This window comes from Papio anubis, chromosome X (genome assembly GCF_008728515.1).
Source record: "Papio anubis isolate 15944 chromosome X, Panubis1.0, whole genome shotgun sequence".
In the NCBI taxonomy this organism is placed as follows: Eukaryota; Metazoa; Chordata; class Mammalia; order Primates; family Cercopithecidae; genus Papio; species Papio anubis.
Window position 1 is genome coordinate 91,838,392 of NC_044996.1, and position 24,220 is coordinate 91,862,611.

Here is a 24,220-nt window from a genome sequence, read left to right on the forward strand (position 1 = left end):
AGACCACTGAGTACAAGATGCCTCATTATAAAGATGAGGAAATTGAGACCTGGAGAACACATCTTGCCTAAGTTTACAAAAATCAGCCAATTGAAAAGAAGCTGGTTGTGTGACTCCTCATTCCTAATCTCAAAGAAAGCCTGTTACATTATACTCAGTCGCAGAGCATACACTGTTTATAAAAGAAGAACATTTATAAGAGGACCAGAAATTGTGATGTGAGAAATGGCTGAAGAAGTGGAACCAGAGATCTTGTCCAGCGGTCATTACGGCTTACATGTATCAAGTGTTTACTGGGAGATTATGACATGCTGTCTTTGGATTTCTGAAGACTGGCCTCTCCTAATTCACCAATACCCACTGTCTCCTCCCACAGTCCTCATCTCAGGTACTGGCACTATCACCTACCCCATCATCTGCTCCTAAATGGAACCTGGGAGTCATCCTAGATGTCTGTCTTTCTATCATCCCTCACCTCTTAGCAGGTACCAAATCCTCTCCACTCTATCATCTCCTCTAAATATCCATTCATTCTTGCTTGTGCTCACTATAGCTGTGTGCCCAATTACTTTGTCTATATATTTTTTACTTCTAATGTATTCACCATACTGGCAGCCAGAAGGGTATTTCTAATATGAATATCTGGCCAAAGTATTCTCCTACTTAAAGCCCTTATACATTTTGTCATAACTTTTAGAAAAAAAGTGTGAATTATTTTAGCAGGCAGCTCATGGCTTGTCATGATTGGGCCCCAAATTATTTCTTCAACCTTATCTCCCATGGCTCCCCTATTTCTCCACACATTTGACTTTAACCAATTTAAGCTACTTATAGTTCTCTGGAGATGCCATACTTAGTATATGCTTATATCCTTATTTTCCATTCTTCACGCACCAAATTCCTATGTGTTCTTCAAGGTCATTGGAAACTGAAGTGTCATTCATGTGTGAAGAACACTTTTGTAATAACAATCGCATATATCCTTATTCGTTTTAATTTTACCTCCATTAGGAAGGCTTCCCTGATTTCTGCCCCCATGCAAAGTTAGGCCCTCAGCACTGTCTTCCCAAAGCTTCCTCTGTTCCCTCATATCACCTCAGTTCTCAGAGTTCTGTACATATACTTGCCAGTCTTCCTCACTAGAATATATGCTCAAGGGAAGGACTCTCCACTATCCATATGTATGTCTCTAATGCCCAGAATGGCCAAGTCCAGGTATATAGTCAATTTCTGTTGAATTGATAGATAGATAGATGGGAGGATGAAGAGGGAAGGGAGGAAATGAACATGCTGTATGCCCCAAAAGGTTAAAAAAATTACCAATTAATAAAAATTACAAGGAGGCAGATTCCAGATTGACTGGACCGCATTCGTTGAAAGCAATGGGCCCCTTATCATTGCAGGTATAAAAAGAAAATCTAGATATACATTTAGGTAAGACTTCAAGTATCTGATGGAGGGTAGAAGAAAATTGCCCTTAAGGTCTCTTCTGTTCTTGAGCTCCAGTAATTTGATGAAGTGAGGAACAACAAAACGTGGTAAATGACCTAGTTCTAGACCACATGCCTAGAATCTAAGAGCAGTGGTAGTTCTGGTATGAATTTTGGGGTAGAATAAAAAATGTAGGCTTTTGAGGCAGACAGCCAAGCCTGAGGTCCAGTCCCACTTCTATCCCTTTCTGTCTGTATGAATCTTTGACAATTCATTTATCCTTTTGGAACCTCAGTTTCCTCTCTCTAACATGGAAATAATCTGTAATATGCAGTTTTGTTGTGAAAATTAATGACAGTCAAGTCTGGTATCTGGAGCATAGGAAGGGCACTATATATGTTGGCTTCGTTAAAATTAATAGAGTCATTGTAGGCCAGGATGGTTAGGGAATGCTTCCTATAAAAACGAGGAGGAGAAGATCAGGGAGGAATACTTTCTTTAATCTCATGGAGTTGCCTTAAGCATAATCTCACCTCTGCCTTAGGCATGATCTAAGCCTAAGGCAGAGCAAAGTGGAAAAGTAACTGGTGGTCCTTACCCTGATGTTTTCTGCAATTACGCCAGGGTCATTACAAATGGACTCAATGAAAAACACCTATAAAAGAAACAGAAAAGAGACTTCCAGCAGGAAATTATGTTTGATAGGAGCTGAACATAGCTTTACTCCTTTTCAATGGTTCTAAATCATCTCCAGGGGCATCTCTGACAACATAATGCTCTCATACAGTGGTACTTTCAGGCTTCTGAGTTTCATGAGGCAGATTGGCTCTAAACTGAATGACCCCAGATTGTTGTTTTATATCTTTACTGGGTTTAGGTCTTATATAAGCTTTTTGTAGTGACTCTCTCCACTCTTTCCCCATAGCCAGCCTGTCTGCAGTCATCTTCCATTGCCTAATGTGGCACCCCTCCTTTCTTGTTCTGCTTTGCTGCTTCTGACTATATCCTGGAAAGTTAGAGAACCAAATTAAAATGTTGAGCTTATGGTTGTGGATTTGGCTGCTCTGAGTCCCCTGGTTTGCCTTTCTTTGGGGTTTGTGCTGGAGAAATAGGCTCTAAATAAGAGTTGGAGTGTTACCATACCTTGTAACCATGTTCTTTTGCAAACTGCAGGATCAGTGACCGCCGTTCTCTGGTAGTGTTGGTGGCATCAAAAACCTAGAGGCAGGTAATGAGATTGGATTACTCTGAATCTGGTGCTAACAGAACACCTACTCTTTGCCCATCCCTGTGCTAAGTGGAGGGCTTCCATATAGAGGTAAAACTTGAACAAGGTCTTGAAGGATAGGAAGGATTCATGATTGGCTTATGACAATTTCACAAGCACATATTGGGCCCTTGTGGTCTGTCCAGAAATGTATGCTACCCTGTGAGTGTAATAAGGCAAGAGGACATTGTGGGTGTTTATTAGGGTCATTTTATAGGTGAGGTAACTGAGGCCTAGAAGAACTTGCCTTGACCAAAGTCACTGAGAGTTGCTGACAGAGCAGAGCTAGAACTGGTTCTCTCAATTCCTAGCTGAAGCTTCTTCCTTCCTTATCACTTTAGAAGTCCTCAAGAACAAGAAACAATTCCCTAGCCTCAGTACCTGAGATTGGACCATTTGCATATTTGAGAATCTCCTCCCCTTTCAGAATTTGCAAATCCTAGCTAAACTATTGACTAGATATTTAGGTAAGTCTCTAGAACTCAAAACTGTTTGTACTGCAGTTTTAAATTCTAATATAGTCCTGCTGAATTATTGGGGGTGGACTGGTAGTGCACAGTGGTTAAGAGTGGGGATTCTGAAGCTATACAACTTGGATTCCATTTCTGGCCCTGCCAGGTATATGCTGTACCACCTTGGGAAATTATTTAATGTGTCTGTGAACCATTCTTCTGGGCTCTGAAATGGGGCATAATAACAATACCTACCTCAAGGGGGGAGCATAAAATGAAATTATTAATATATGCAAATACTCAGAACAACAGTAAATGTTCAGTACATATTAGCTAATTCCCTTCCCAGTAGATACCCAAGGAAAAAATAACAAATTTCTTTACCGCGACATGACCTTCTTCACGGCTGAGATAGTTGTGAACATCCTTCAGGGCTGCTAGGGCGCACTGCCTGAAATAGACCAGGAAAGAAAAAGAGACAACCCTTATCACCCAGGATGGATTCCTCTCTCATTGTCTGCAGTATCTTCTGTATCATCTCTCATGTCTTAGACTAACTTATGTGCCCTGTGCTTTAGGCACCGTGCTAAGCACAGAGGGGTCAAACAGTTGAAAGTGGCTGTATGTGCACAGCTTACACAGCTTAGGGGCAGGTATAAAGTGACACAATCAGGAAAAGCTGAGCAATGACAGAAGCCATAATATTAAGGCTTCCAACCCTTGAGCTAATGGAACTCAAGCTGAACTGTTTTATGAACCCAGGTAGAGCATGTGGTCTGTGAAATAAAAGGCATTCCTGGCATGGGTAACACACAGGCGTGACAGTGGCAATGTATTTATGCTTTCAGCAAAAATCTCTTTAGTGATTACTCACTGCTGGGTTCTATATTGAGGGCATAAGGCCCAGGCTCTAGTCTGCCTTTACTCAGCGTCTTGCAGTGTAGATAGACCTTGAGGTTGAACTGATGAGACTACAGAAACTAGAGTAGGCCAAGCTATTGAGATTCTTGCCTCAAATGCTAAGCTGAGAAGTTTCTACTCTCTCCTGTCAGAAGTAGAAGACCATTAAAGGTTTTTGATAAGTGGATGGTTATGACCAGAAAAAGCCTTTGGGCAGGATAATGGAAGGGCTGTTCCAACTACTGTTTGAGAGTCTAGAGGGCCACCTTTCTGGTCCAGATTATTCTGCCCTACTCCCCCAGTATCTGAACAAGGGCCTTTCAGCCACGGGACAGCACAGATTCCTAAAATATTGGGTACTTACTTCCTGATTTGCAGAGCCTCCATGTTGTCTGGAAGAAAGAATTCATAGTTCTTGTAGCTCACTGCCTCTCGTCGATACTGGCCTAAATTAAATACTGAAAGCAGGGAGCGCCAGTGAAGAGGTTGGGAAGATCCCAGTGGCCAAAAAATGTCTTTGCTGGGAGGGACCTCAGAGGTGGAAGAAGGTATAATTTGTAGCTATAAAATTGCTTTTAAAACTTCAAATTATGGCTACCAGTTTATTTATTCCTCACAACAGCCCTGCAAAGTAGAGATCACTATTACCATTTTATAAATGAGGAAACTGAAAGTTCAGAGATAGGAAAAACTTGCACAATTATTTCCTATCTGTGGATATCTGAGATTCAAACCCAGGTCTATTTGGCAACATAGCTGATGGTCTTTCCATTATTCTACTTTATCATAAACACCAATCCTTAAAATGCCCTACTCCGGTGGAAAGATGAAGAAATGGAGATCTAGGGAGTAAAATTAATCACCAAGGGTCAAACAGTGAGTGAGCTGGTGACAGATATAGACTGGACCTCCTGACTTCTAGTCCAAAGTTGTTTTATTTTTCTATATTATGATGAAGATTCTAAATCTAAATCTCTAGGCCATACTTTCCCACTTACAATGATGAAAAACTAGAGAGGAGGGAAGGAAAGGAGGAAAAAGAAGATAAGCAGCCAAAGAGTTAATATTTCATTCATTCATGTAACAAATACTTTTTGATTCCTACTCTGTGAAGCAGGATATGAGCTCTGGGTCTCAGGGATTAGCCCGATCTTCATGATGGGGCCCTTAAGGCACTCACGGTCCAACAGGTAAGACAGTGAGTAAACCAGTAAATGGAGAGCTCCCACAGAGTTTGTTAAATGCTCTGACAAAGACAATATGAAGCCATGGAAGAGAGTGAGAGGGAAGGAAAGACTAATTGTACTTGGAATGATCTGAGAAGGTTTCACCATTTGAACAAGGCTTTTTAGGGTAGGCGCCTTTTACAGGCAGATATGGGCAGTGGGAGTCAGGAACAAAGGCATCCAGGTAGAGGAACAGTTTGAGCAAGAGTATGGCATTGGCAGAAGGAAGAGCACGTTTGGAGGATGGTGAGTCATCCACTATGGATTTAAACCTGCAGGCCAAGGGGACCTTTGGAGGTCACAGGCATGTTCAGCTTTGTGCTTTGAAATATAACTCTGGAGGCCTTTGAGAGAATTGAGTGGAATGAAGAAGATAGAAAGCAGGGGAATCAGAAACCCTGAACCCATTATGGGGCCCTTAAAGCAGAAACCAATCTGCCAGTGTCCCATGTACCTCTACACTCAGCAGATTTTCCTGAGAGCTTGCAGTCCTCCATGAGAGCTGTTCCTTCTCTCCTTCCCTTCTGCCAATGTCTTATTCCTCCCACAAGACTCAGCTCAAACATATCCTATGTAGGAAGCTTTCCTTGCCTTCCAGTTGTCAAATCCCTTTGTGATTTCATGCAGCACCCTGCTCCTGTTCTAGAATTCCTAGATGATATGAGGTATTCTTATACATCCCAGCTAGACTTAGAACTCTTCAAGGACAGGGTGAGTCTCATCCAGTTTTGTATCCTCATTGCCTAGCAGGAGTTTGGGCACATGGAAAACTATTGGGAAACTCTTCACCAGTGAATTAGATAAAGAGAACATAGATGAATGGAAATAAGAAATGGGAAAAAGAAACAAATTGGGGAGAGGAAGGAAGAGGGGGAGAGATAGAAGGAAGCAGGGCAGAGAGACAGGATGTTGAGATTAACAAGAGAAAGAAGGAGACAAAAAGAATGGAGAAAAGGAGACTATAGGGCTAATGTGGGATTCTTTTCTCTTCCAATCAGTAGAACCATGCACTAGACTTGGCACAGTATCAGGCTTAGAATCAAATAGACCTGGGTTCATATCCTGGTTCTGTCACTTACTGGCCATATGCCTTTAGACAAGGCACTTCACCCCTTGGGCCTCAATTTCCTCAACTATGAAATGGTGAAGAAGTGGTAATGCTAATAAAAGTAGTAATATTGGTATGGCAATAATAGTAATGGCAATAAAAATAGAATGTTACTCACAGGGTTGTTTCGAGGTCATGGAACTTCTTGAGAGAAGACATTTAATCTTAACACTAGTTTTCCTATGCTTAGCACCTAGAGTGGTGTTGGGTACAAAGTATGTGCTCAAGAAGTTATAAACTGTATAAGAATGTAGTAATAGTGATAGCAGTAGTCCTAATGCTGATAATAATAATGATGAGGCATTTCTGGTATTGAGGACTTTGGCCTTCTACTTAAGTAAGGTTTTCAGCCAGTGGCTTTTATGGGGTTGTTGAACAAAGACTTTCAGAGACATACCTTTAGTTGGTGTTCCTATCCAGTTGAGATATCGTGTGAGCTTCGTGGAGATATAAGTCTTGCCTCGAGCTGGTAAACCCACCATGATCACCATCGTGGGGGAATTGGTAAACTGGGGTATGGATGCTGAAAGACAAACAGACCCTCAAAAGCTTATCCTCAGATTCATATGCTCTTCTGGTATTAGGTCAGAAATGCAGAGTTGTAAAGAACACATCTCCCACCATTACAATAAGAACAAAAGCTGGGAAAGTGAAAATTAAGAACTTCTCTCAGACTCATCAGAAAACTGAGGTTGCAGTACCACAAACCTGTAGAAACAACCATCTTCAAGGGAGCCACAGGACCAGGCATTTGTTTACCTGGTGCAGATACCAGTGAATAACATACAAACTCATAAGAAGATTCAGCTAAAAATTATGATGAATTGCTAGAGGCTGGTTATGGGCTAGTGTGAGAATTGAAGCCTGTAGGGGCTGCAGACATAGGCAGTTTTGCACCCCTCTGCAGAGTTTTCCTCCAGGAACTCCCCCAGAAGCTGACAAGAAAGACTGAGAAGAATCCTGAGAAAGATATCCTGTAGTTCTGGTTTGGGGAGAACAGTACAATAGCCATTGCTGAAATTCTGCACAGACTATTTTCCCTATATTCTCTATGGAGCAAAAGCCTTACTATTCAGGGAAAAGGCAACAAAAACTAGCTTGAAAGTACTGGGAGAAACTCACTGCAGCTAGCAGAGCAGACTGACCAACATCACTGAAACTCTGCCCATACCAATCTACCTTATCTTCCCAAAGGGAAAAATGTCTTAGTCCTCAGAAGAAAGGGCAACAGAAACTGAGGTACACTGGTGAAAACTCACTACAGCTGGGGGAGAAAATTGAAAAAAAAAAAAAAAAAAGTCTAACCCGGGAGGGGCAGGAAAATGTGTTAGGCCCACCTGGGTTAGAACACAGGAGGAGAGGCAGGTACACTTGTGAAGGACACACCTCCAACACTCAGGGTAAGCCTGCCTAAGACTGAGACTTAATGAGAATAGCATAGAATGTCCCAGGTCCCCATTCGCCCACTACCAGGCTAAAAAGCATCAGTAAAAATAACAGTGGAATACATCTATATGAGATTTAAGGCATATATTATCTCCAGGGTGTAGCACAAAGGGAAGAATCAAGGCAAGGAATAAAAACAATGTCTGAAGAGAAAAGCAATCATTAGGACCAAAATAAGTTATGACACAGATGTTGGAAATATCAGACAAGGAATCTGTTTATTTACTTGGATTATTTTGCTTTCTTTTTTGTACATTACAGATTCAGGGGTTATATGTGCAGGTTTGTTACCTGGGTATATTGTGTAATGGTGGGGTTTGGGCTTCTAGTGACCCCATTACCCAAATAGCGAACACAGTACCCAATAGGTAGTTTTTCAACTCTTGCTCCCCCCTTGCCCATTCCCCCTTTTGGAATTCCCTTTGTCTACTGTTTCCATCTTTATCAGATAGGAAACTTAAAATAGCTATGATTAGTATGTTAAAGGCTCTGTTGGGAAAGTTTATCATGCAAGATCAGATAGGTAATTTCGGCAGGGGGGTGAAAAGTATAAGAAAGAATCAAATATAAATGGGAGAGAAAAAAACACAGTAACAGATCTGAAGACTATCCTTGATGTGCTCATCAGTAGACTCCGCACAGCTGAGTCATCAGTGAACTTGAAGACAGGTCAATAGAGATCACACAAACTGAAATGCAAAGAGAAAAAAAAAGAGCAAAAAAAAAGAAAAAAAAAGAAAACAGAACAAAACATCCAAGAACTGTGGGACAATATCAAACAGTATAACATATATGTATTTGGAACACAAGAAGGGGAAGAAAGAATAAGGCAGAAGAAATATGTGAAGACAATAATGGCCAAAATTTTCCAAATTAATGACTGACACCAAACCACAGATTCAAGAAGCTCAGAGAACACCAACCAGGGTAAATACCAAAACCAAACCAAAACCCACACCCAGATATAACAAATTCAAATTACAGAAAATCAAGACAAAAATAAAATCTTGAAGACTGCCAGGAAGAAGGCGGTAGGTGGGCAACATCTTACCCACAGAAGAACAAAGAGAAGAATTATACCAGACTTCTTGTCAGAAATCACATAAGCAAAAAGACAGTGGAATGAAACCTTTATAAGTTTTGAAAGAAAAAAATGCCAATCCAGAATTCCAAGTTCTGCAAAAATATCCTTCAAAAATTAAGACAAAATGCTTTTTCGGACAAAAACTGAGGAAACTCAGCATCAGGAGACCTGTCTTACAGTCTAAATATTAAAGGAAATTCTTCCGACAGAGGGATATGATATAGGTCAGAAAATTGGGTGTACATAATTAAAGGAAAAGTGTTGCAAAAGTAATAAATGAAGACAAATATAACTATCATATTCTTAATTGTTCTAAAATATAACTGATTGTTTAAAGCAATAATAGTACCAATGTATTGTATGTTTATAGCATTTGTAAAAAAATAATAGAATACAACAATGACACAAACAATGGAAGGAAGGAATTGGGGATAGTCTTGTACTACACATGAAGCAGTACAGTATTATTTAAAGGTGAACCAAATTATATAAAAATGTACATTACAAACTTTCCGGAAACCACTAAAAAGGTTTCCTTAAAAGATGTCTAAATAATAAATAAATACATGAGACAAAATGGGATCATACAAAATGACCAAATAAAATAATGAAAGGCAGAAAAAAGAGGGAAAAAGGAAACAAAAGCCAAATACAGTAAATAGAAAACATCAAGAACAAATATAATGAAAACAGAAAGATGGTAGATTTTAATCTAACTATATTGATAATCACTTTAAATGTGAATCAACTAAATATTCCAACTAAAGACGGAAGTGGTCAGATTAGATTAAAAAGTAGGATCCAACTACATGCCGTTTACAAAACATATATAGTTGGGTCCAATTCTCAGACCTTTTATCTCTCACTAACTCAAATATAAAATTCTGATAGAATGCATGAACAACTATATGAAAATTGAAAGGTAAATCTAAGTAGGTAGATCAGAGAAGACACCAGAGTTTGAAGTACCAACTAAACAACTGCAAATTCAGCATTACTTTTCTCCCTGAACATTCAGTATCCTGAGCCTGAATTCAACATGGTATGCAATTCAAAATGAGCATTGTCTAGCAGACAGAGATGCAGGAGAAGTCTTGGAGTTTGGGCTCAAGGAATGTAACAGAGAACTAAAATTCAGAGAGAGTGGGGGAAATCCCTTGGGTTTTTATTTACTCCTCCTTTGGTTCCACAGTGGAGGTAGTAAAAGCAAAGGTGGCTCAGAAGCAATAGTGGCCCAGAATGGGAGCCTCCAGGAATCAAAACTGTGTGGGATAAGTTCCTTCCTCTAGGTGAAGCCACGATGTCAAGAAGACATCTTTATACTAGTTTTCCCTCTTCCTCTCCCTCTCCCTCTCTCGTTCTCACTCTCTCCTCCTGCTACTTGTTTCTGGAAATGCTACAACCATGACAGTGGGTAGTTTTTGAAGAGAAAACAGAAAATGAGAGCCCAGGGAACTGGAAAGTACTGAAAAGATAAAGGAGAGGGAAGAGTTTTGAAAAAGCAACAGTGTAAAGTTGATTTGAACCCCTGGGCTTACCTCTGACTTGTGACTGCTTTGATATTCATTAGCATACCAAAGATTTGGAAACTCAACTAGAAAGGACACCTCCACCCAAGTCTCAGACTGACCACTAGATGGTACACATGCAGGACAGACCTATATGGTACTGCAAAAGGTTTGAAAACTGAATTGATTTTGGAACCAAAATATACAAAAGGCTAAAACAAAAATATAGACCTTCTCCACAGGATATAAACAAGATACAGAATCTCAAGACAATACTCACAATGTCCAGGATACAAACTACAACCAATCAGCATGCAAATAACCATAAACATTTCAATTAACATGGAAAAAGACAACAGACATGAATGATGAGATAAGACATTAAATTATCTTAAATTAGTTATTATAAAAATGCTTGAATGAACAATAACAAGCGATTTTGGAACAAATATTTAACACAGAAGCACTCAGTGAAGAAACAGAAGATATAAATAAGAATCACATGGATATTTTGAACTAAAAATATAATAGCTGAAATAAAAACTCAGGAATGAAAGAGTAGATAGAAATTTCATAGGTATTACAATGACAAGAGTATGTAATAGCAATTCTAAACACATAAATTTGACAACATAGATGAAACAAATTTCTCAAAAAGCACAAACTGGCAAAACTTATCCAAAATGTAACAAATAATCTAAATAATCTAAATCCTTCTATAAATATTACTGAAATTGAATTTGCAATTAAAAATCTTCCCCCAAAATACCCAGGTCCAGACAGTCTCAATGGCAAATTTTACCATTCATTTAAAGAAGAAATAGTATCAATTCTATACAATCTCTCTATGAAGTTAGGAGACAGGGAAATACATATCAACTTACTCTGTGAGGCCAGCATTTCCCTGATATAAAAACCAGAAAAATAAGTGGTACAAAAAAAGAAACTACAAATCGATATCCCTCATGAACATAAACATAAGAATCCTAAAAAAATGCAAATGAAATTTGGCTATATATAAAATAGATAATTAATATACCACAAGAAAGCATGGTTTATCCCAGGAATACAAGGCTGGTTCAACATATGAAAATCAATCAAAGCAATCCATTCTAAAGATGTAAAACTCCATGGTATGGTTTGAATGCATCCTCCAAAGTTCATGTGTTGGAACTTAATCTCCAGTGCAACAGCATTGAGAGGTGGGAACTTTAAGAGGTGATTAGGTCATGAGGGCTCTACCTCTAAGGCTTCTGCCCTCATGAATGAATTAATGGCATTATTGATGGAATGGTTTAGTTAACTCAGAAAATAGTTCCTGATAAAAGGATAAGTTTGGCTCCCACACTCACATGCACAGGCACGCACATAAGCACACTCTCTCTGGCCCTTTCACCTTCCACCATGGGATGATGCAGCAAGAAGGCCCTCACTAGATGTGGCCACGTGATCTTGGACTTCCCAGCCTCCAGAACCGTAAGAAATAAATCTCTATTCTTTATAAATTAGCCAGTCTGTGGTATTCTGTTTTAGCAGCACAAAATAGATTAAGATGCCCCAAATTATATCAGCAGATGAAAAAAACTTTTTACAAAATACAATATCCATTCTTAATGAAACTCTTAGCAATTTGGAATAGAAGGGAGCTTCCTTGCCCAGATAAAGAATATTTACAAAAAATCTACAGCTAATATCATACTTTATGTTGACAGGCTAAATGCTTTCTCTCTAATATCAGGAACAAGGCAAGGATGTCCACTCTCACCACTCCTATTCAACATAGTACTGAAATTCCTAGTCAATACTATAAGACAAGGAAATATAAGGCATGCAAATTGTAAAGGAAGAAATAAATCTGTCCCTGTTCATCCACAATATGATTGGGTAGAAAATCCCAGGAAGTCTATATTTTAATTTATGTTTTATTTTTTGAGACACAGTCTTGCTCTGTCACCCAGGCTGGAGTGTGGTGCCATGATCACGGCTCACTGCAACCTCAGCTTCCCAGGTTCAAGGGCTTCTCATGCCTCAGCCTCCATAGTAGCTGGGATTACAGGCATGTGCCACCACACCTGTCTAATTTTTGTATTTTTAGTAGAGATGGGGTTTCACCATGTTGGCCAGGCTGGTCTCGAACTCTTGGCCTCAAGTGATCTGCCCACCTCAGCCTCCGAAAGTGCTGAGATTATAGGCATGAGCCACTGTGCCCGGCCCAAAATCTATTTTTAACTGATCTTTAACAAAGCATACAACAACATAACGTGGGGAAATGATACCCTATTCAATAAGTGATGCTGGGATAATTGGCAAGCCACCATATAGAAGAATAAAACTGGACCCTCATCTCTCACTTTATACAAAAATCAACTCAAGATGGATCAAAGACTTATATCTCAGAGTTGAAATCATAAAAATTTTACAAGATAACATTGGGAAAACTCTTCTAGACATAGGCTTAGGCAAAGAATTCATGACTAAGAACCCAAAAGCAAATGCAACAAAAACCCTCCTAGTACTAATAAGCGAGTTTATCAAGTTCACAGGGTACAACGTCAACACGTAAAAGTCAATCATAATACTATATACAATCAATAAACAATTCAAAATCAAAATTAAAAAAATGTTTACAATAGTTCTAATAAGATAAAATCATTAGGTATAATACCAACAAAACATGTATAAAAGATCTGTATGCTGGAAATGACAAAATGCTGTTAAAAAAAATCACTAAATGCTTCTGTGCAGCAGAAGAAATAATCAGCAGAGTAAACAGACAACCAACAGAGTGGGAGAAAATATTCACAAACTATGCATTTGATAAAGGACTAACATCCAGAATATACAAGAAACTCAAACAACTCAGCAAGAAAAAAACAAATAATTCCATCGAAAAGTGGGCAAAGGACATGAATATAGAATTCTCAAAAGAAGATATATAAACAGCCAACAAACACATGAAAAATGCTCAACATCACTAACCTTCAGGGAAATGCGAATTAAAGCCACAATGAGATACCACCTTACTCCTGCAAGAATGGCCATAATTTAAAAAAAAAAAAATCTTGGCATGGATGTGGTGAAAAGAGAACACTTGTATAGTGCTGGTAGAAATGTAAATTAGTACAACCACTGTGGAAAACAGTATGGAGATTCCTTAAAGAACTAAAAGTAGAACTACCATTTGATCCAGCAATCCCACTACCAGGTATCTACCCAGAGGAAAGGAAGTCATTACATGAAAAAGACACATGCACACGCATGTTTATAGCAGCACACTTCACAATTGCAAAAATATGGAACCAACCTAAATGCCCATCATCCAATGAGTGGATAAAGAAAATGTATCCATTTTCTTTATATCATATTCCATGGTATATATACACCATGGAATGCTACTCAGCCATAAAACAGAATGAAATAATGGCCTTTGCAGCAACTTGGATGGACATAGAGGCCATTATTTTAAGTGAAGTAACTTAGGAATGAAAAATCAAATATCGTTATGTTCTCACTTATAAGTGGAGCTAAGTTATGAAGATGCAAAGGAGTAAGAATGATATAGTGGACTCTGGGGACTTGGGGGGAAGGATGGAAGGGGGGTGAGTGATAAAAGACTACATATTGGAGCCAGTGTACACTGCTCAGGTGACAGATGCACCAAAATCTCAGAAACTATCACTAAAGAACTTACCCATGTAACCAAAAACCATCTGTACCCTAAAAACTATTGAAAATAAATAAATAAATAAAACAATGTCGGTGGAACGAACTTTACTACATTATTTTGAAACTTATTATAAAGCTGCAATATTCAGGACAGTGTGGTATTGGAAAAAGGATAGCTATCTAGATCAGTGAAACAGAATAAAGAGCCCAGAAATAGACCCACTCAAATTTTGGACAAGGTCAACTAATTTTGGACAAAGGTACAACAACAAATGGTGCTAGAAAGACTGGAAGTCCATTGCAAAAAATGAACTTGAATACTTAAACATTATGCAAAAGGTAATTCAGAGTGGATCATAGGTCTAAATATAAAATGTAAAACGATAAAACTTCTTAAAAAAAGACATGGGAGAGAATGTGTGAAATATTGGATATGCCAATTAGTTTTTAATTACATCATAAAAGACATTATCCGGCCGGGCGCGGTGGCTCAAGCCTGTAATCCCAGCACTTTGGGAGGCAGAGACGGGCGGATCACGAGGTCAGGAGATCGAGACCATCCTGGCTAACCCGGTGAAACCCCGTCTCTACTAAAAAATACAAAAAAACTAGCCGGGCGAGGTGGCGGGCGCCTGTAGTCCCAGCTACTCTGGAGGCTGAGGCAGGAGAATGGCGTGAACCCGGAAGGCAGAGCTTGCAGTGAGCTGAGATCCGGCCACTGCACTCCAGCCTGGAAAAAAAAACGAGAATCCGTCTCAAAAAAAAAAAAAAAAAAAAAAAAATTATCCATACAAGAAAAAAATAGATAAATTGAAACTATAATAATTTAAACATTTTTATTTATGAAAATTTTAAAAATAAAAATTGTTAAATATTTGCATATTAAATTTTTTTTATCTGTGAAAGACACAAAAGAATGAAAAGAAATGCCACAGGTTGAAAGAATATGCTTGTACATTATATATGTGGCATATCCAAAATACATAAATAACACTTAAAACTGAACAATAAAAGATAAAATTTAATTTTAAAAAGTAGCAAAGCATCTGAACAAACTTTTCACCAATCCAAACGTACAGATGGCAAAGAAGTGTATTAAAAGATAATATCAATCATTAGGAAAATGAAAATTAAATGTGTAATGAGAAACACTTCAAGATACAGCTATTAAAGTGGCTAGAATTAAATACACATATAAATTTACAAGACAATATGAAATGCTGACAAGGATGTATTACAAAAGGAACTCTCACTCATTGCTAGTGGAAATGCAAAATGGGTCAGGCATTTTGGAAAACAGTTTGGCAGTTACTTTTAAAATTTAACATACACTTGACATATGACCCAGCATTTTCACTCACAGATACCTTTGGAAGGGAACTGAAAGATCAAGTTTACACAAAAATGTATATGAGAATATTTATGGAGCCTTACTGAAAATCACTAAAACCTGGAAACAACCAAGATGCTCTTCAGCTGGTGAATGGATAAACAAATTATGGTACAATCATAGACTAGAATACCATTTGGCAATTAAGATAACTGTTGATATTCATACAGCTAGGATGAATCTTAAATGCATTGTGCTAAGAGAAAGAAGCCATATCCAAAAGCTGACAAGTGATACAGTTCCATTTATATGACATCCTAGACAAGGCAAAATTATAGGAACAGAGAACAGGTCAGTAGTTGCCAGGGGTTGGGGGAGGTCTGAGGGGTTGACTATAATAGGCTGTACAAGAGAATTTTTAGGGTGATGGAATTGTTCTATATGGTACTATGGAAGAGGATATCTGACTTTATACATTTGTCAAAACTCACAAAACTGAATTTTATTGCATTCAAGGTTTTAGAAATCAACCGAAATGTCTGAGCAACTCAATATTGAATGCAGTTTGCAACAAATGTTTCTAACTGCATTACAAGTATATATATCATAACCTCACTAAATGGGGTGGAGAAAGAAAACCTGAAACAAATAACCATGAAAATAGTGTTTTGCCGAATATTTAAAGACTAACGACAGAAAGTAATTGTGTGTAGACACTGTACTCTGATTGGTACAATTGTTTCTCCCAGGGGTATGAGTTAACAATTCTGAAACTACCAGTGTAGTAGGGTTGAATGAATGAATGAATGAATAAATAAATAAATAAATAAATAAATAACTTGTAGATAATGAGAGTCAGGTATTTCACAGTCTAAGAAAGAAGCTCATAATAAACAAGGGAGAAGGTCTAGAATGATGCCTTATAGTGCAATTTAGGGTCAGAAATGGTATTAACTCATGTTTATTTTAACGCATATATAAATAGACAGCAAAATATAGATGGGTTAGCATGCACACAAATATTTCTTAGCTCTGTCTGCTGAGAGGGCTAGAATTAATGATACCCTAAAAGTGACAAAAGCATCCAGATCTTGGTTTCCAAATACCAATTTTCAATTACAGGAACCATGGTTTCTTGGAGAAGAGGCTGGTGTATCTTGTAAAAAAGTAACGAAGTGCTAGAAAAATAAGGAGGATGAGTATATCAAAGGGACACAGGAAGGGAAAAGACAGGGATGAATAAGTGGAGCATAGAGGATTCTTAGGGCAGTGAAACCACTTTAATACTGCATGCATGTCATTATAAATTTGCTCAAGCCTATAGAATGTGCAACTCCAAGAGTGAACCCTAAAGTAAACTATGGACTCTGGGTGATAGCAATGTGTCAATATAGGTTCATCATTTGTAACAAATACCCCTGTGGAAGCGGATATTGATAATGGGAGAGGCTATGCATGTGGAGGGAAGGAAGGGAGTATATGGGAAATCTTGGTACCTTCTGCTCAATTTTGCTGCAAACCTAAAACTGCTGTAAAATATAAAGTCTATTAAAAACAGAACAGAACACGGGAGCCAATATGAAAGAGTTCCTAATGGGTGAAGCTGGGACAAGGTGACCAACAAAATAAATAAGTAGAGTACTATATTATAACCCAAAGAATTAAATATTTATGAGTACCTACTTATATACATACATTGTTGAATAAATAAGTAGGGGAGAAAGGAAAAATCTTTATAGAGGGATTCCAAATAATAAATGTAGAATAAATAAAGGAAGTAGAAAATCATCATTAGAACACTACTGTAATAATTGCTGCAGGAATGATCCACTGATTAATGCTAAAATTAGTGAGTGAAACTTTAAGGAGAATCTGAAGAGTTGCATAGGCTCAAATAATTTTATGCAAATTATTAGAGTGTTTTATTTTTTATTTATTTATTTTTAATTATTTTGCATGTTTTAAAAAAATTATTATTATACTTTAAGTTCTGGGGTACATGTGCATAACGTGCAGGTTTGTTACATATGTATACTTGTGCCATGTTGGTGTGCTGCACCCATCAACTCATCAGCACCCATCAATTCGTCATTTATATCAGGTATAACTCCCAGTGCCATCCCTCCCCACTACCCCCTCCCCATGATAGGCCCCTGGTGTGTGATGTTTGCTTCAAGTCCAAGTCTCATTGTTCGAATTCCACCATAGTGAGAACTTGTCGCGATTGTTTGGTTTCTGTCCTTGTGATGGTTGCTGAGAATGATGGTTTCCAGCTGCATTCATGTCCCTACAAGGACACAAACTCATCCTTTTTATGGCTCCATAGTGATATGCATGGTGTATATGTGCCACATTTCTTTTTCAGTCTGTCACTGATGGACATTTGGGTTGATTCAAGTCTTTGCTATTGTGAAAAGTGCCGCCAATAAACATATGTGTGCATGTGTCTTTATAGCAGCATGATTTATAATCGCTTTTGGGTATATACCCAGTAATGAGTGTGGGTCATATAGGAGTACTTCCCTGATTCCTTCTAGATCCTTGAGGAATGCATATACTGTTTCCATAATATTAGTTGAACTAGTTTACAATCCACCAACAGTGTAAGTGTTCCTGTTTCTCCCACATCCTCTCCAGCACCTGTTGTTTCCTGATTTTTAATGATTGTCATTCTAACTGGTGTGAGATGGTATCTCATTGTGGTTTTGATTTGCATTTCTCCTGGTGGCCAGTGATGATGAACATTTTTCATGTGTCATTGGCTGTATGCATGTCTCCTTTTGAGAAAATGTCTGTTCATGGCATCCTTTATACTTACTTTTTGATGGGGTTGTTTGTTTTTCTTGTAGAATTTGTTTGAGTTCTTTTGTAGGTTCACACGGATATTAGCCCTTTGTCAGATGAGTAGATTGCAAAAATTTTCTCCCATTCTGGCAAGTTTGCCTGTTCACTCTGATGGTAGTTTCTTTTGCTGTGCAGAGAGGCTCTTTAGTTGAATTAAGTCCCATTTGTCCAATTTGGCTTTTGTTGCTGTTGCTGGTGTTTTTAGAACGTGGGGAATTCCTTGCCCATGCTATGTCCTGAATGGTATTATCTAGGTTTTTCTTCTAGGGTTTTTATGGTGTTAGGTCTAACATTTAAGTCTCTAATCCATCTTGAATTAATTTTCGTATGGAGAAAGGAAAGGATCCAGTTTCAACTTTTCTACTTATGACTATGATTTTCGACACCATTTATTAAATAGAATCCTTTCCCATTTCTTGTTTTCTCTCAGGTTTGTCCAAGATCAGATGTTTTGTAGATGTGTGTGTTATTATTTCTGAGATTCTGTTCTGTTCCATTGCTCTATATCTCTGTTTTGGTACCGGTACCATGCTGTTTTAGTTACTGTAGCTTTTGGTATGTGGTTTTGAAGTCTGGTAGCGTGATGCCTCAACTTTGTTCTGGCTTTGACTTAAGTTTTTGGTATCTTGGCAATTCAGACTTTTTCTTTTTGGTTCATATGAACTTTAAAGCAGGTTTTTCAATTCTCCAGCCAAGAAACTTTTTCCATTGAGTAGCTTGATGGGGATGGCATTGAATCTGTCTAGAATTACCTTGGGCAGTATGGCCATTTTCCTGTATTGATTGTTCCCTATCTATGAGCATAGTATGTTCTTCATTTGTTTGTGTCCTCTTTTATTTCACTGAGCGGTGGTTTGTAGTTATCACTTGAAGAGGTCCTTTTACTTATATCCAGACAGCAAGTTCGATTCTAAGTATTTTATTCTCTTTGAAGCAATTGTGAATGGAAGTTCATTCATGATTTGGCTCTCTCTGTTTTACTTTCTGTTACTGGTGTATAAGAATGCTTTGTGACTTTTACACATTGATTTTGTATCTGAGATTTTGCTGAGAGATTTGCTTATCAGCTTAAGAGATTTTTGGGCTGGGAACAATGGGGTTTTTCTAAATATACAATCATAATCATCTGCAAACAGGGACAATTTGACTTCTTCTTTTCTAACTGATTACTGCTGATTTCTTTTTCTCTTCCCTGATTGCCCCTAGCAGAACTTCCAACACTATGCTGAATAGGAGGGTGAGGTAGAGAGGACATCCCTGTCTTGTGCCAGTTTTCAAGGGAATACTTCCAGTTTTTGCCATTCCATTATATTGGCTGTGGGTTTTGTCATAAATAGCTCTTATTATTTTGAGATATGTTCCATCAATACGAATTTGATGATGTTTTAGCATAAGAACTGTTGAATTTTGTCGAAGGCAACTTTTCTCTGCATCAATGAGATAATCATGGTTTTTGTCTTTGATTCTGTTTATATGTGGATTACATTTAATGATTTGAAGTATGTTGAACCAGCCTTACATCCCTAGGGATGAAAACCCACTTGATCATGGTGGAAAAGTTTTTGATGTGCTGCTGGATCCGGTTTGCCAGTATTTTATTGAGGATTTACTTTCGATGTTCATCAGGGATATTGGTCTAAAATTCTCTTTTTATATTTGTGTCTGCCAGGCTTTGGTATCAGGATGATGTTGGCCTCATGAAAATGAGTTAGGGAGGATTCCTCTTTTCTATTGATTGGAACTAGTTTCAGAAGGAATGGTACCAGCTCCTCCCTTGTACCTCTGGTAAATTCAGCTGTGAATCCATCTGGTCCTGGACTTTTCATTAGTAGGCTATTAGTGGCCTCAATTTCGAAACCTACTATCTGGTCTATTCAAAGGGATTCTAGCTTCTTCCTAGTTTAGTCTTGGAAAAGAGTGTAAGTGTCCAGGAAATTATTATCCATTTCTTCTAGATTTTTCTAGTTTGTTCGTAGAGGTGTTTATAGTATTCTCTGATGGTAGTTTTGTATTTCTGTGGGGTTGTTGATGATATCCCCCTTTTATCACTTTTTATTGCGTCTATTTGGGTCTTCTCTCTTTCTTCTTTATTAGTCTTGCTTGCTTGGGTCCTATCAATTTTGTTGATCTTTTCAAAAACCAACTCCTGGATTCATTGATTTTTGGAGGGTTTTGTGTCTCACTATCTCCTTCAGTTCTGCTCTGATCTTAGTTATTTCTTGCCTTCTGCTAGCTTTTTGAATGTGTTTGCTCACTTCTCTAGTTCTTTTAATTGTGATGTTAGGTGTCCAATTTTAGATCTTTCCAGCTTTCTCTTGTGGGCATTTGAATTGCTATAAATTTCCCTCTATGCACTGCTTTAATGTGTCCCAATTCTGGTATGTTACTTATCTTTTTGTTCTCATTGGTTTCAAAAGAACATCATTATTTCTGCCTTCATTCGTTATGTACCCAGTAGTCATTCAGCAGCAGGTTATTCAGTTTCCATGTAGTTGGCGGTTTTGATTGAGTTTTTCTTAGTCCTGAGTTCTAGTTTGATTACTGTGGTCTGAGAACAGTTTGTTATAATTTCATTCTTGTACATTTGCTGAGAATTGCTTTACTTACACAGTATGGTCAATTTTGGAATAAGTGTGATGTAGTTCTGAGAAGGAATGTATATTCTATTCTGTTGATTACAGTGGAGAGTTCTGTAGATGTCTATTAGATCTGCTTGCTGCAGAGAGATGAGTTCAATTCCTGAATATCCTTGCTAACTTTTCTGTCTTGTTGATCTGTCCTAATGTTGACAATGGGGTGTTGAAAAGTCTCATTGTGTGTATATGGAGTCTAAGTCTCTTTGTAAGTCTCCCACAAGGACTTGCTTTATGAATCTGGGTGCTCCTGTATTTGCCCCGTGCATATATATTTGAGATGAATTATCTCTTCCTGTTGAATTGATCCCTTTACCATTATGTAATGGCCTTCTTTTTGTCTCTTTTTGATCTTTGATGGTTTAAAGAGATGATCTGTTTATCAGAACTAGTATTGCAACCCCCTGCTTTTTGTTCTCCATTTGCTTGGTAAATCTTCCTCCATCCCTTTATTTTGAGCCTAATAACATAATGTCTCTGCGTGTGAGATGGGTCTCCTGAATACAACAGACGATGGGTCTCTTGACTCTTTATCCAGTTTGCCAGTCTGTGTCTTTCAATTTAGACATTTTAGTCCATTTACATTTAAGGTTAAGATTGTTATGTGTGAACTTGATCCTGCCATTATGATATTAACTGGTTATTTTGCTCGTTAGTTGATGCAGTTTCTTCCTAGCCCTGTTTCGATGGTCTCTTTACATTTTGGCATGTTTTTGCAATGGCTGGTACTGGTTGTTCCTTTCATGTTTAGTGCTTCCTTCAGGGGTCTCTTGGAGCAGGCTGGTAATTTGACAAAATCTCTGGCATTTGCTTATCTGTAAAGGATTTATTTCTCCTTCACTGATGAAACCTAGTTTGGCTAGATATGAAATTCTGGGTTGAAAATTCTTTTCTTGGAAATGTTGAATATTGGTCCCCACTCACTCTGGCTTGTAGAGTTTCTGCCGAGAGATCTCTGCTTTGGTAGTCTGATGGGCTTCCCTTTGTGGAGGTAACCCGACTTTCTCTCCTGGCTGCCCTTAAGATTTTTCGTCATTTCAACTTTCGTAGTCTCACAATTATGTGTCTTGGGTTGCTTTCTTCTCGAGGAGTATCTGTGGCATTCTCTGTATTTCCCTGGTTGAATGTTGGCCTGTCTACTAGGTTGGGGAAGTTCTCTGGATGATATCCTGAAGAATGTTTTTCCAACTTGGTTCCATTTCCCCTCACTTTCAGGCTTTAATCAGGCGTGGAATTTGGTCTTTTTACATAATCCCCCTTACTTCTTGCAGGCTTTGTTATTTCTTTTCTTCTTTTCTTTAGGTTTCTTCTACAAACTTCATTTCATTCATTTGATCCTCAATGCATTTGATACTCTTTCTTCAGTTGATGATGAGTTGGTTGCTGAAGCTTGTGCATTTGTCATGTCTTTTAGGTGTTATGGTTTTCATCTCTGTCCAGTTCGTTTATGGCCTCCCTCATTAATTATTCTAGTTATCAATTCTTCACTCTTTTTCAAGATTTTTAGTTTCTTTGTGCTGGGTATGCAATTCCTCCTTTAGCTCTGAGAAGTTGATTGACTGAAGCCCTTCTTCTCATCTAGATAAAGTCATTCTCCGTCCAGCTTTGATTAGATTGCTGGCGATGAGCTGCGGTCACTTTGCAGGGGAGATGTGCTCTTATTTTTAATTTCCAGCAGCTTTTCTGCCCCACTTGGTTTCCCCATCTTTCTGGTTATCTGCCTCTGGTCTTTGATGATGGTGACACTACTGATGGGGTTTTGGTGTGAGGAATCTTTCTGTTTGTTAGTTTCCCTTCTTACAGTCAGGACCCTCAGCGGTCTGTTGGAAAGGTGCGGAGTCCACTCCGAACCCTGTTGCCTGGGTATCAGCCTTGAGGCTGCAGAAGATATGTATTGCTGGCAGGCGAGTGTACCTGTGTGATTCTTGCTGACTTCCTCTCGGGTGTACTCCACCGTGTGAGGTGTGGGGTGTCGATGCCCCAGTGAGACGTGTCTCCAATTAGGCTACTCAGGAGTCAGGGACCCACTTGAGCAGGCATGATCTGTGCGTTCTCAGATTTCAACCTCTGTGTTGGGAGATCCTGCTATCTTCAAAGCTGTCAGACAGAGTCATTTGCGTCTGCAGAGGTTTCTGCTGCTTTTTGTTGTTGTTGTTGTTTAGCTGTGCCCTGTCCCAGAGGTGGAGTCTACAGAGACAGTCAGGCCTCCTTGAGCTGCAGTGAGCTCCACCTAGTTCGAGCTTCCCTGTGGCTTTGTTTGCCTACTCACCAAGCGCACCTCTCAGCAATGGTGACCTCCCAGCCTCCCACGGCTGCCTTGCAGTTAGATCACAGACTGCTGTGCCAACAACGAGAGGAGCTCTGTGAGTGTGGGACCCTCCCGGCCAGATTGGCCAGGCATATAATCTCCCTTGTGTGCCGTTCAGACCACCCAGTAGCGCGGTATTGGGGTGGAGTTACCTGATTTTCCAGGTGTTGTGTGTCTCAGTTCCCTGGCTAGGGGAAAAGGGATTCCCTTCCCCTTACTTCCCAGGTGAGGCAAATACCTCGCCCCTGCTTCAGCTCTCTGCTGGTTGAGCTGCAACAGCACACCTGTGAGACCAGCCACCCCAGTTGGACCCATTCTGCACTCCCTAGTGAGATGAACCCAGTACACCTCAGTTGAAAATGCAGAAATCACCTGTCTTGCTTCTGTGCATTTCAGCATTGGTAGCTGGAGGAGCTGTTCCTATTAGGCCATCTTGCTCAGCAGCCCCCATTACAGTGTTTTAAATAAACTTCCACAAATTAGTTGATACTACTCCCCTGTAAGCGCGCATAGCTGGCTTCCACGCAGCCTTGCTTTGGAAACATAGCAATTGCCAAAAGCACAGCGCAACACCGCCTTGCTGCTGGCTTGCCGCCCTACAAAATTCAAATGCTCGCCATGCTGCCATCGCCAGCAACACTCCGCCACCCCACCAGCCAGCCTTAGCAGCAGCGAAAAACACCACACCTACAGCGCCTGCCGCTTACTTATCGCACCGCCTGCTCCATCTGGCCAAAAGCCTTCACCGCGCTGCAACCGTATAAAAACGTACCGCAACAAAAACTTACTTTATACCGTAGCCGTGGTAAAACCGCCAAAACCAAAATATATAGCCTTCTACCGTGATACAAACACCGCCAAAATAGCCCATGCTGCTGCCGCTTTAAAACCTGACGGACAGGACAGGACAGGGCGTGGGAACAGAACCGCCCACCATGCTTATATGAAATTGATAACATTGGTGGAAGCTGAATGAAAGGTATACAAGAATTCTACAGTTGTTCTGTAAATCTAAAA

The 24,220-nt window shown here is 39.1% G+C and overlaps 1 protein-coding gene across 6 annotated transcripts in view; it reads right to left on the reverse strand.

The window, feature by feature from the left end:
- PFKFB1 (6-phosphofructo-2-kinase/fructose-2,6-biphosphatase 1) overlaps positions 1-24,220 on the reverse strand; it is a 66,962-nt gene that overhangs the window by 22,159 nt on the left and 20,583 nt on the right. For 4 of the 6 annotated variants that reach the window (XR_001898568.3, XM_009197691.4, XM_003917771.5 and 1 more), the window contains exons 2-6: positions 6,782-6,907; positions 4,415-4,508; positions 3,535-3,601; positions 2,575-2,649; positions 2,030-2,086 (exon numbers count right to left, since the gene is read on the reverse strand). Coding sequence is in view for 5 of the 6 variants with exons in the window: in XM_009197691.4 (XP_009195955.1) it covers positions 2,030-2,086; positions 2,575-2,649; positions 3,535-3,601; positions 4,415-4,508; positions 6,782-6,907 (419 nt within the window). In the remaining variant the exon portion in view is untranslated. Of the gene's footprint in view, positions 1-2,029; positions 2,087-2,574; positions 2,650-3,534; positions 3,602-4,414; positions 4,509-5,730; positions 6,707-6,781; positions 6,908-24,220 lie in introns of those variants that run through there. The other 2 variants (XM_003917773.5, XM_009197693.3) reach the window with 2 other exon arrangements.